Raw genomic sequence first — 13868 nt, 5'->3', positions numbered from 1 at the left:
TTATGTGGTTATCTTTCTAAACTAAGAGGGAGTGTTGATGTTTGATAGCTTCGGATAAACCTATTATATATGTGTTCTTTATATTTGAGATATAAAGTTATTGTTATATGAAAAAAAATATTTATATTTTTATATTTGTTATTATATTAATTATCTTATTAATGAATAGACATGTCCTATCTCATGGCCTATTCTCTATATATAAATCTAAGAAGATGCTACATTTGGAACAACAATTATCTGATTAATGAATAGACATGTCCTATGAAGAGACATGTCTACTCATGGCCTATTCTCTATATATAAATCTAAGAAGATGCAAAATTTGGAACAAGACACATACTAAAATACATGACAGTGCTAAGTACATTTGCAACGATTCCGAAAATTCATCAAAATTACGATAAATAAAACTGAAACAAGAATAGCATTAATTAAACTAAAAATGTGTCTACATTTCACTACAAAGGAATGCTATGTAAAAGCAAAATAACTCAACATTCCATTTCAACATTCTAGAAAGCTATTACTCAAAGTATTTGGTGAACATCATTGTTATTCTACAAAGCCAATACTCTTGATATCAAATGTGATATTGAACCTCATTTTGAGTACTTGGTGAATATCATTGATATTCTAAGAGACCAATACTCTTAATATCATTTGTGATATCAAACCTTATTTTGAGTACTTGTATCATTGATATTCTAGGAGGCCAATACTCTTGATATTAGATGTGATATCAAACCTTGTTTTGAATACTTGGAAATTATCATTGATATTTAAGGAGACCAATAATCTTGATACTAGAGGTGATATCGAAACCTTTATTGTACTTAGAGAATATAATGTGTTAATATTCGAGAAGGCCAATACTCATTATATCGAATACAATATCAAATGGTGAAAATCTTTAGAGATATCAAATGAGATATCCTTACAATTGGTTTTGTAACTTTTTATACAAAGAGGGAGTGTTGATGTTTGATAGCTTCAATCGAATAAACCTATTATATATGTGTTCTTTATATTTGAAATATGAAGTTATTGTTATATGAGAAAAAGAATATATGTTTATATATTTGTTATTATATTAATTATCTGATTAATAAATAGTCATGTCCTATGAAGGGACATGTCTATTCGTGGCCTTTTCTCTATATATAAATCTAAGAGGATGTTGCATTTGGAACACATACTAAAAATACATGTCAGTGGTTAGTACATTTGCAGCACTTCGAAAATTCAACACAATTTAAGAAAAATTGCACAAAATTACAAGAAATAAAACTGAAACAAGAATGACATTAATTAAACTAAAAATGTGTCTGCATTTGACTAAAAAGGAATGCTATGTAGAAGCAAAATAACTCAGCATTCCGTCTCCAACAGTATACGATTAATAAGGGCAGAACCCAACCCCTCCCCCTGCCCCTGCCTCCCCCACAATATTCTTACCAAGGCAAAGAGCCTTATCGCAAAGAACATGTCCAACACAATAATTGATTCTTCGAATCCCATATATAGCTTTTCTGTTTAAGCCTGTAAAACAGCAATTCTCAATCGAAGACCCACTTTGTTATGGCCTAAAATTATTGAATCTGAATGTAACTCTGCTCTTTAAACTGATCCGAGAAAGACCCAAAAGAGATTTTAGTCAGCGAAAATTGTAGCAAAATAATGGAAAATGCACGTTTATTGGACTACCATTCCTTGCATTGCTTCAGGCACCTGTTCAGGAGCAGCATTCACCTTCTGAATGTTTCTAATAATATTTGTAATATTGTCCTGTCATATCAAGGGGATTACGTGGGTCATCCATACAGCCAAAAAGAGTAAATTATGCATGCAATAGAAAAAACCATTAAAACAAACTCATAATATTATTCTAACCAGTTTCCTCCTTCACCCTTCCGTATAATAACAAAGCATAAAAAACAAGTTTTTAAATATTAAGAGTGAATTGAATCACAAAGCATTATAATTTCTTGCCATTATGACTGAAGGGTGCAAATTAATCAGATAAATGGTACAAAAGTCACCACCTTCCAATGTGACAGTTTTGAGTGCAGTTCATTCCATTGTGCAGGTCCAAATACTCGCTCAGTAGATCGGCTGAGAATCACCACAAGGAATCAACTAAACAAAGAACCAACAAAAAGCAGAGTATAATGTACCTGACAAATGCAACGAGGAATGCATTATATAATACCTGACAACTGCCACTTGGCGCATTTGATCCATCTTACACTCTACCAGCTTTGCACTACTTGCCCGAACTATCCAAAACTCTACCTCATCATCTGTGACCTGTTTAAATTTAACCAAAATTTAAAATGGGTTTCAACTTAAATAAAACCAAGTCAATCTACACAACTTTAGAAACATAGCCAGGCAGAGGACCTAAGAGATGGATTAAAACTGGTATTACCCGCAATGTGTCCCTCACAGAACTGTAAGAGATTTCTCCTGACCCCTTCGAAGCAAGATCGGCAAAAGACATCAATCGCATTTTAGTTATGCAATCATCTCGAACAATACCTATATTTCAAGAAATATATGTAAGTTGTATAGTATCCAACCAACCACAAAGCAACTACAAGGAATGATATATGCATTACTGTCTTAAGATGGATAAGTATACCATAGCTTTTCAACAAAGCAGAATTTGTAGCTTCGAACTCCAAATAGGCATCTAGTCGCTGAGTAAGGAAAATTTGCAGCAAGCGATAAATCAAAGCATATTTTCCATCTTTCTCAAGTTGTGCCACAGCAGCCATATCTAGTAAGTCACACTGAATCAGACACAATCCAGTTGGTTATTTGCGTCTCCAAAAAATCCAGAACTTGGCAATGCAAAAAATAACTATGTATGCAACATATGGAATCCAATAGGTACTAATTGGATAAGATACGAAAATGATTCCAAAAGGTCTCTAGGTTTAGCACCTCAGTGTTTACATAAATTGTGCTTTTATTGAGACAATGGGATTTATTATCATAAATTAATTACTGCATTGTACTTCACTTCTCCCAAAGTTCAGGATGCAATGCACAAGTCCATCATTTAAGTGTTGTATGGCTAAACAGAAGATGGAAGTGAAAGTAATAAATGGAAACTAAAAATTCTAGCACAAAACTTTTGAGCCAATATACATCTAATATTCAATCAAGCATTTGAAAACAACCATGTTTGTATGTGCTTTCATGACAAAATGAGAATTAAAATAAAACAAATAGAACCTGGAACATATCAGGTGCTTTCACAAATTCTATTATGGCCCTCACAGCTTCTTCCTTTGCTTCACTCGTGGAGTAAGCATCCTCACCATCAAACGTTGCTAAGTACTTTATTAGGAAAGAATAAGAATCTTTTGCTGAACTGCAATATATATTATGATTATTGTTATTCTAGATCAACTCACAGATGAAATTTAAGGCAAAAACTAAAGCTCAAAATCTGCAAATAGCAGGGGATAATTACCCTTTATTGTCCTTCAGAATGTTAGAAATTGTTAAAAATAGTTCGCGCTGATCACTTTGCGCTATATTCCACTCTTTCAAGAAAATATCCATCTTTTTGAAAGAAGGAATAATGAGTTCTGCAATTTTCCCATTCGCTGCTAGTTTAAGTGCTCTTTTGTAAACCAGGAATTTGCTATATCGATTGTCAAGCATGTTGTAGAGGTTGAATAATCTGAGTGATCAACAAAAAGCACACTACGATTAAATTCTCAACAAATTGCTGCATCACAGAATATTTCCTTCAGACAAACACAAGTGAAGCCTTTACATTCTCAAGCGCAAGGCAGGTTTATCATTGGGCTGTTGCGTGACTTTTGTTGCTATCTGTTCTGCCATAGCCAGTGCTTCATCTGGGGTTTGCGCTTTTGTTACAAGGTTGCATATGACTGTAAAAATACAGTCCAGATCTGCATGAACACAAAGCATATTTATCATTACCTTAATTAATTGCATGTCTATAGTGCTATGTCAGCCATTGCATTTTTCTTAAAACTTCACCAACTTATAACCCTTTCATAATAGATAGTTCCAACTCCAAGCATCCCAAAGATTACAGCATCAGCTAGCAGATGAAATTCAGCCATTACATTCCTACCTAAAACCAACTTTTAACACTGTTTGTGAGAGATAGTTCCAAGCATCCCAGAGATTACAACATCAGCTAGCAGATGAAAATTAAAGCACAAAAATGAAGACTCTTAAAAATCCAGTAACGGTTAATTTTCATTAATGCGTATGAAGATTTATCATATCCTTGCACAAAGCGACTGGTCGTAATCTTACAGGGGACTTTTCTTGTTGCCATTTACAACAAGTCTATCTTTATTGACACTCATATTAAAATTTGAGGCTATTGCTTTGCTGCCCTTTCATTCATGCTGTGCAAGTATATCTGATGGAAATAGTGGGAAAGAAAGAAAGCTTACTCTGAAGGTTTCCATGACATCAATCCCTTCTTTAGATTCTTTAGAAGTCTTATGAAAAAATATTGTTTACAATTATTATCAAAACTGCAAGGGCTGACAACCACACTGATGGGCTTTCTCCTTGGTACAACGCATCCAAAAAGAATATTTGTATGTGGTCAAAAGATAACACCAATGTTCAAAGTTCTCAAGCAGTTGCATTCTAAACTTGTCAAAGCTCTTCTCCATGTGATTATTCTCCAGTGGGAGGATAAAATATTAATTTTAATTTACTTGAAATGTTTTTTAAAGGCTAAATTACAAGAAATAACAATATAGTGTCATAAATAATTAATTTAAAATATTAATTGTATAATTATTTTAATTATAATAAATCTCCTTGGAAGTCAACTAATTTCATTTTATGGGTGTTGCCAGCTTATTTTCAAATTTGGGGCCAATCATACTTCTATATAATCGCAGACGCAACAGGTATAAAAGAGGGAACATTTAAACATTTGTTATCATCAGACTTTCATATTCATTTGTTCATTTCCAATCACAAACAAACCCCTTGTTCACACACCTTGAGGTTAGGATGAATACCTTTACCTCGTCTTGTGCAATTCTATTTCCTGGTTGCGTGCTAAGCTCAATTAGAGATTCTGTGGCAATTGCAGATCGGGCTATTTGGAAATTTTGCAGAGCGGGCGATTTGGAAATTGCAAATATATCCTTGGATACCATTGTTTTCTGAGTAGAAGCAAACTTATATTAAGTTGAAGGGCTATTCTTAGCATATGTTGGGAGCTGGGACCTGCATATTTCATCCCACAATGTCAGCAGCGTTCCACTCCAGTTTGCTTACTAGTATGTCAGACAAATCACTGTTCTTTAGGGGTTAACTTCCATTGTTCGTGGAGTGTGAATGCATAGATGATTCCCACTAGTAGATCATAATATTGGGTGATCAATCACCTAACACAAATATTGCCATCTGCCATTCATGGCAGAGATTTGCAGAGGATTTAACAGGCTTTGATTGCAGATTAGGAACGAGCGACCATTGAAGAGACTCTCCATCATTGCTGCTCCACCCAAGTCTCCACCATCCATTTCAAGACATAATTAGCCACAACCTATCCGTGACTTATGGACACCGAGACTGATGGGATACTGTTAGGTAAATTTTGTTTGAGGTTCAAATTGTAATTGAGTTTCTTGTGCTGACTTCAAAATGAATATAGTTGTTCATGAATTCTCAGCTGCATTATACATAATCAACAGTATTTCAAGTTTCAGTTGACTGCTCTCTTCAGTGATTTGCCTGCATAGTTTTTTAGCATATAGTTGTTTGTAAACAATTCAGATTCATTGAGAGGAAAAATTTGGGTAGCGTGCTGGGTTTGTATTTACTTGTTAACCATTCAGATCATATTTATAAATGCAAACATAGTCTGGGACATTGCACTCTGTTTTATGCTGCCCCTCTACATGCAAGTTATCCCAGCCAAAAGCCCAAGTTCAAAGTCATTGAGTGGTTGCTATTTTAACTTGATCAAAGGTTTTTCTCTGTTTTATTCTGCCCCTGCCCATGCAGGTTATGCATCCAAAGGGCCTTGGATGTGTTGTGAGAGTTTGGGCATCCACTTGCCTACTCCCAATGAAATAGACAAGTATCTTCAATACTTACTAACAAAATTCAAACAGAAGGAATAAAAGGTAGGAAATATGAGAACTTGAAGAAATAGAAATTCAATTCAGTGACATTTTCCAGGAGGTTAAAAATCAATCTGGATATATATAATTCGATAAAAATTTAAAACTGAACTCCCCTTATATTTTACCCTGTATGGTCTTATGTTGTTGATGGAGATTGTAGCTGCGACTGAGATCTTTATCTTTAGAGATATGGGCATTATTATCGTTCACCTTCATCTGAAAAGGACATTTATGATAAATCATAATACTGATATTACTATTTGTCTTACAACATACATTGAGGCATGGAAATACGAAGGGTCGTGTTTTGGAAATTCAAGAGACCTTCAGTTGTAATGTGTAGTCTCTCTCTTGTATTATACATATCGCTTCAAACAAAAGGCGTTGTACACTTGAACACTTTATGATCAATTAAGGAATCTTTTGTTGTGTGGCTGTGTTTTTCCCATCATTCTCAAAGGGTTTTCCCAAGGTAAGTTTGTGTCTCTTGTATCTGTTTTATGTTTTCCTTATTGTTGTTTATCATCTTAATTCTGGACAAATATCCAACATGGTATCAAAGGCAAGTTGATAACAGCTCATGAAAGTATGCAGAGAATTTTTCTTCAACCTTGTTACTGTTCATGCTCTTGTATCCGTAAGGAGGCATTGAATCGGATCATTCTATTATTGCTCATATGTTATTATCAGCCGTTTCTTGGTGTCTCTTCAGTCCTTAATGTTCTTCATTCTTGAATATGTGAGAAATGAGGAGCGTGTTTTCAGAGGTGGAGATAATCTGATTCTGCCCATTTTCAGGCTTTGTGTGTCTGCCAAATGGTGTTGAGGAATCCCCAGACCTCATTTCTCAAATCTTTCACTGATCAATTGATTGAGCATGGATGGTTATGAAAAGATCCGATAAAAACTCTCTGCCTGGAAGGCATCACTTTCAGAGTTTTTTTTCTTGACCGCCCATAACTGTGTCTTGCTTCCCGGCAACCTGATCCTTCCATCTCCTTCTATCATTCTTGCATCACATGGTTGCATCATCATCAGTTTTGGATATAAAAGTTTTGTATTTACATTTATTTTTTATTGATGTTAAGCTGGCCTAAGAAACCAGTGTAAGAAAATTTGAAGAAATTACTCTGCTTTCCCTGTACAATTATAAATACATGTACGCTGACAAGAAAGAAGTCATACAAGAAAAAGATGGTTAAGACGGGCAATATGCACTCAAAATGCTTTTATCAAAAGCTCGTCAGATGGCAATGATTTTTAATCAGAAAAGTATCTTTCACTATTTTAACTAGTAAGAAATCTTAATTGGCAACGTTTATTTACTGAGATTGCTCTATTGCAGCTCATAAGATTGAAAATACCAGCCAGAATATGAGCAAATGTGTGGATGCACATCTTGACCTGTTGAATCAGAAATAAAGCTGAGGGTAAGACAGTCTTCAAGTTTTGGAAGATCGACTCACTACGCAAATTATCAAGCTGTCAAATATGATCATGTTATAAGCCAGGGGAAATTTTCAGCTACTTTTGGAGCTCCCTATTTGCTTGACATGCTTTATTTTTTATCGTGAGTGAAAATCATTGGCATACATAAGTTGTCGTTTTGTTGTAAAGCCATCATTCGAGCAGAAGCAGAAATAAAGAAATTCAGCACCTGTTACCATACATGCACAGATGTCTTGCCATCGTATATGTAAAGACAATTTCTACGGTGAAGTTTCAGATGCCTTCTAGTCTGTATGATGATAAGGATGAGCTGTTAATGCACACCTTCCCTCCTCAGTAACAACTTGATAAGTTTCCTTTTTATCTTACCGTTTCCTTCTTCATATACAACAAATGCATTTGCATAGCGACAATAGTCAACAAAAACAGTGTAACACCATACTAGGGTACATCAGGATGTGGGGACGTTGGGACGAATTTTCAGGATGGCCAAGGGACGGCGGCAAGTGGTGGACGGGATCGGTAGGGGTGTTGTACAGTATACGTATTGAACTTGAAATGCTAGTTATGAAACAATGTTTCAGCAGAACACACCAGACTAAATACTCAAATATAGAAAAATTGCAACATGAACTAAACCATTGAACATTCAACATAGTAACATATTACATACCCAATAGTAACATTCAAAAATCAAAATTCAAGTGCTCATCGCAGCAGCAGCATAGTTGCGGAATAGTGGAGGTGGGGGTACTTGGGTACTCATGTACCCACTGTGGGGACGGATACTTCAAGGTTTGGGAGTGTTAAAGAAAATAATTTATTAATTATTAATTATTTATTCTATTTACTTAAGCTTACTTAGGTTAATGCATTTATTTAATATTTAGTATTTAATACATGTAGTGATGAGTTGTTGATAACACGAGAGTTTGTTCCCTTCTAGCATGTTCCACCTTTTTGTGGAAGAGTGCTTAGTTGTCAACCTTATCTTCTACCACCTTCCAGCTTGTTTTACAAGCGTCCATGAGGCCTTTATAAGCAGCCTCTCTCTCATTGTATAACTCATCAACGCATTCTCATTGTAAATACAATTTCATTGTTTTGCATATTTTCTCTCTCATGTCCGTTTAGGGTTTTTCCCTAGCTCCACGCTCTTCTCTCCTTGGCTTCCCTTTGACAAGTTATTACATGCAGGTGATCTTGGGCGTCTTCGGAGTTGGATTTCATCAACTCTAACATGGTATCAGAGCCTTCCTGATGCTGCTTCGTTTAAGGATTTTTGAAGCCGTGATTTGAAGACACAAACCCTAGTTTGTTTGTGCATTTTTCTTCAACTCAAGGGAATAGCGAATTTTCGGAGCACATTGGGCCCAAATGGACACTGCCATTGGATTCAAAAGGCGTTTTTCAGCTAGGATCCATATAAAATTCGTCGATTTTGAAGACAGGGCTCCGGAAGGCAAAAAAATTTAATCGGAGGTCTCTTCCGTACGGTTGTATGGACACGCAGGCAATTTAAAAAAAAAAACTTCTAGCCGCATCGCCACGGCCACCGCAGGGCCGCCAGCTTGCCTCTTGCGCTCCGCCTTAGACAGCAACTCCACCTCCACCCATGCTCAATCCCTCCGATGGCTCAGCCTCGCAGCACCACCCGACTGTCCCCGCCACCCGTCCTCAACTCTTTGCCAACGGCGCTCCTGAACCCTCCGCTCCACCCAAGTTCCACAGCCTCCGCTCCGCTCGTCAGGTATCCAGCACCAATTCGCTCCTCCTGTCCACTCAGCAGCATGCATGGCATTATTTGCACTATCACCTGCTTATGTGTGAAACAATCACAGTCCTAGTACAGTCAGCGCTGAGTCGGATTTCCTGCAGTCACATCCACTCCGCATGTGACACATGGCAGGTCTGCCACATGGCACTTTGCCACGTGACCCCTACCACGTCAGCCTATCTGCTACGTGGCATCTTTTTTGCGGCAACGGCCTTCAAGCCGTCAAATTTAATGTCGTGATCTGCTGATGTCAGCATGACATCATCCTTGCATCAGCCCTTGCACCTCTCCAAGGCCATTTTGACCTACCTTCAATTTTTTGGCCATAACTTGAGCATACGGAGGTATTTTTCCGATCCGAAAGAAGCACTAGAAAGCTAGTTCCGAGATGGAGACATTGGTGCAAGTATTTTCAAGTTTTGATGCAATTTTATTCCTTGTTTCTTCAGTTGAAGTCCGAAATTCAGTTTTTGACTCCGGCTTTCATATCTTTTACATCCCATGTCAGTTTTCTAAAAACGTTATATTTTTGGAAAGCTGGTTTTGTCATCTTTTCAGAATTATAGTCCTTTTCCTTAGATTTTGGCCCATGCTCTTTCTATCATATTTTTGGCGTTTTTGCTCTATGGTGGCTATCTTGGGTGTTTTAGGTTCGAGGATCATTTTCCCGGCATGATTTTTTTTGTTTTAGGCTGTACTTTCTTTTTTGTCAGCTTTTTTCTTGTTCTAATCCTTGTAGACATCATTTGTAAGCTCTTTTATATACACACTGAGATAAAGTGTCATTTTTGCATTTCGGGTTCCTGAATATTGTTTTTGAGTCAGTTGTACTTGCACTATTTTTATAAAGGACCATGGGGGGAATAGTTGTTTGCTATTTTAGGCCTTCTCCCTTTGTCAAGTGAATGTCCCTTCCACGACATTAGCCCCATGCAGTGTCGTTGTGACCGTGTCTTTATAGGTGTTTGTACCTTTTCCTCTCTCGTCATTCTTGGTTCGTTTGCAGGAGATTTTTGGCCCACCTTCTCAGTTGCCTGTCATCTCACCCTGTCTGCATTAAGGAGGGGTTATGCTGTTGTTCTAATGCATCCTTGGTTCGATGGTTTGATAGTGTGAACTATGTATTCAGTGTTTGATCCTATATACAAGGCGATTGCAATGGCTAGCTACCTATGCATTTCGGTGAGATGGATCATCTACCATATAGACACGCTCGGTTCCTGCCTTCTTCTTCCATAGAGGTTTTTCAAATCAGCAGTTTTCTTTCAAATGGCAAATTTGCAACTTCTACATGCTTCAGTGATGCTTTTTCATGATCACTCCTTGCTCCTGTTTTAGGGGACATTTCCCTAGTTGGAGGCTTCTTCAGTTCTTCACTAGGTTCTTACCTCTTTTTGGGGAGGGTTTTTCCCATGTGGTTTTCTCTTCAGAGGTTGCATCTCTTTACATTTGTACATGGGTACCTAAGATGGCCTCGTTGCCAGGACCCATTTTGCATTTTCATCTTAGTTTTCTGAGCTTAAGGCATTTCTGTAAGTTGCACTTAAGGGGGGGAGTTAGAGTAAATAATTAATTAATTATTTATTATTTATTCTATTTACTTAAGCTTACTTAGGTTAATGCATTTATTTAATATTTAGTATTTAATGAATGTAGTGATGAGTTGTTGACAACACGGGAGTTTGTTCCCTTCTAGCATATTCCACCTTTTTATGGAAGAGTGCTTAGGTGTCAACCTTATCTTCTACCACCTTCCAGCTTGTTCTACAAGCTTCCATGAGGCCTTTATAAGCAGCCTCTCTCTTATTGTATAACTCATCAACGCATTCTCATTGTAAATACAATTTCATTGTTTTGCATATTTTCTCTCTCATGTCCATTTAGGGTTTTTCCCTAGCTCCACTCTCTTCTCTCCTTGGCTTCCCTTTGACAAGGTATTGCATGTAGGTGATCTTGTGCATCTTCGGGGTTGGATTTCATCAACTCCAACAAGAAGGGGGTGTGTAATATCCCCTAACCAGATATTTGTTGATTTCTCTTATAAACAAAATAATCAAAACTAAAACCTTGCAGATTTATTCCAGCACAAATGAATCCAGTACAATAGCCGACAGATGTTTAACTAGCTTCTTCTTAATTATAATATCCAAACTCAGATATAGGCAAATGGAATACAATACAATGTTTAAACCAAAAAATTCTTCACAAATTAATAACCAGTTCCTTTCAGAATAATATTCAGGATTTTCAAGCACATAGAAATGCATTACAAAATTATAATGTAAAACCAAAAACTTCTATACAACTCCGTAAATACATTATTACATTATACAACAGCAATACAATAACCAGTACAAAAACCCAATCCTAAATACAGATTAATAGTCAAATTGGAATGCTAAAATAAGAACCTATAAGCACAAATGAAACACTTGAACTGATGTTTCCGAGACAATGGGTTTGTATCCACTGTCTACTAGCACGAGGGGCTACATCCTCAAACTAGCTGAAAGCTAAAGCTTTCTGAAAACTCTGACAAGAGAGAAAACTAAACTGAGTCGTAAAATTAGGCATCCCCAACAATGAGCCTCTTTCCCTTTTTAATACACAAACCAAGAGTCTTCGGCTCCTCTCTGGCTTCCTCTTATTCCCTTGTGGCTCTTCAACTTCCTTAAGGCATTTCGTCTTGTTCCTCCCTGTCCCTTTGTCCTTTGTATAACATTAAATTGACCTTTTAATATTTAGAGTCTATGTCTTAGAGTCAATTTTAATATTATACAGAATAAGACTTCAATATTTCTAATGCCCCAAAAGGGAACATTACAGGGTGCAAGTCCCCATGTTACACTAGACAAAGGTCCATTTCATGTGCACATGGAGGCATCAATCTATCTTCTTCCTTTGCATGTGATAATCCCGTTAAGACGCATGTTGGAATATGTATTGATCCAAAGCAAGATTTTCTAGCAAGGGGTGTATAAAAAATGTTTTCATCTGATTGAGTTCTCTTTTTTTTTTTTTTGTAGTTAAGCTTTGAAGCGGCCACAGATGGCAGGCATGGTATACTGCATCAGTTATGATTTAATCCTATCTATCATCCAGTAAGAATTGGTGACTTGGACAACAAATAAGTGCCTTTTATAATTTTGCAGTATTTAAATTTAATATTGTTGTGTTGAAACTCCTTGATTTTTATCATTAATGTTTATGATGGATTGATTTTTATTAATCTCCTTTGGTTGCAAGGTGCATCCTGAATGATGAGAGATTAATGACCATGAGAATTTTGCTTGTGATTGAGAGGGAGATATTCAGCTTCAGAGGGAGTTGTTCTTTGGTTGAGAGGGAGTCTTTATAATCAACCTGTTCCCTTATACATGTTTTTTATGCTTATGGTATTTATAGATTTTGAGACTCTTGATGGAAAAGAGTTTCGGCTCTAATTTTGCATTATTATTCATGTCAAGTTACTAATAAATTGTAAGGACAACCTGATAACTCTTTCACTTATGAGAGTTTCGCAGTGAACATCATGTAGAGAGAGTTTGTGATGTCATCACATTGAGAGATTTCGTGATGGAAGTTGGAAGTTATGTTGAGAGAGTTCGTGACTATCACGTTGAGAGAGTTTGTGATAAAATGCTGGCTGTAAACATTACTAACTTATTATGTTGAGGAATTCCATGACAACATCACGTCGAGTGAGTCCGTGATGATAGTTGATTGTAATTTTTCCAGGTTTGTCATGTTGAGAGATTCCATGCCGACATCACCTTGAGTGAATCTGTGATGAAAGTTGAATGTGATCTTTGCAGGTATTTCATCTTGAGTGATTCCATGAACTATGTTTTGGATCTATGTGATCAGAAATCATCATTGACAATTTTTTTGCAGCCTAGTGTGACTTTTTAGCTAAAGACCTATCTCTTGCTAAGAAAGAGTGACTTTTTAGCTAAAGATCTATCTCTTGCTGCGATAGATCTTTATCTCTAGAGATATGGGTGTTATTATAGTTATGGTCACCTTCGACTGAAAAGGACACTTATTATGAACTGTAATATTAATATCAAGAAATGTGTCTTACAACATGCGTTGAGGCATGGAAATACAGAGGGTCGTGTTTTGGAAATTCAAGAGACATCCGGTTGTAATGTGAAGAGTCTCTCTTGTATTATATATATCGCTTCAAGCAAAAGGCATTGTACACTTGAACATTTTATGATCAATAAAGGGAATCTTTTGTTGTGTGGCTGGGTTTTCCCAGGTTAATTTTGTGTCTCTTGTATCCTTTTATGTTTTCCTATTGCTGTTTATCATTTTAGTGCAGGACAAATATCCAACAATTGTTTCTGTAACAATAGCAATATTTTGTATTAACACTTTTTGATAGTGTCGCATATGATGTAAACTAAAAACCTGCTGTTTCCACTCAAAAATGTTGTGTGGATACAATAATATCACTAGTTGAACCACAGACACTGCATGCATTT

The 13868-nt window shown here is 36.4% G+C and overlaps 1 protein-coding gene across 2 annotated transcripts in view; it reads right to left on the bottom strand.

Annotated features, from left to right (window-relative positions):
• Nucleotides 1-1285: 1285 nt before the first annotated feature.
• LOC149535166 (uncharacterized) overlaps nt 1286-13868 on the bottom strand; it is a 49293-nt gene continuing 36710 nt past the window's right edge. The window contains exons 4-12 of one of the 2 annotated variants that reach the window (XM_089803157.1): nt 3794-3932; nt 3485-3697; nt 3244-3382; nt 2645-2795; nt 2432-2541; nt 2213-2310; nt 2046-2115; nt 1708-1788; nt 1286-1542 (exon numbers count right to left, since the gene is read on the bottom strand). In XM_089803157.1, the coding sequence (XP_089659283.1) occupies nt 1537-1542; nt 1708-1788; nt 2046-2115; nt 2213-2310; nt 2432-2541; nt 2645-2795; nt 3244-3382; nt 3485-3697; nt 3794-3932 (1007 nt within the window). In that variant the 3' untranslated portion in view covers nt 1286-1536. Of the gene's footprint in view, nt 1789-2045; nt 2116-2212; nt 2311-2431; nt 2542-2644; nt 2796-3243; nt 3383-3484; nt 3698-3793; nt 3933-13868 lie in introns of both variants that reach the window. The other variant, XM_089803156.1, reaches the window with a different exon arrangement.

This window comes from Cupressus sempervirens, chromosome 10, assembly GCF_028749045.1.
Source record: "Cupressus sempervirens isolate cs-2001-9-10 chromosome 10, ASM2874904v1, whole genome shotgun sequence".
Classification (NCBI taxonomy): Eukaryota; Viridiplantae; Streptophyta; class Pinopsida; order Cupressales; family Cupressaceae; genus Cupressus; species Cupressus sempervirens.
Note: the sequence above shows the minus strand (reverse complement) of the source record. Positions and strands in the feature narration are given on the sequence as shown.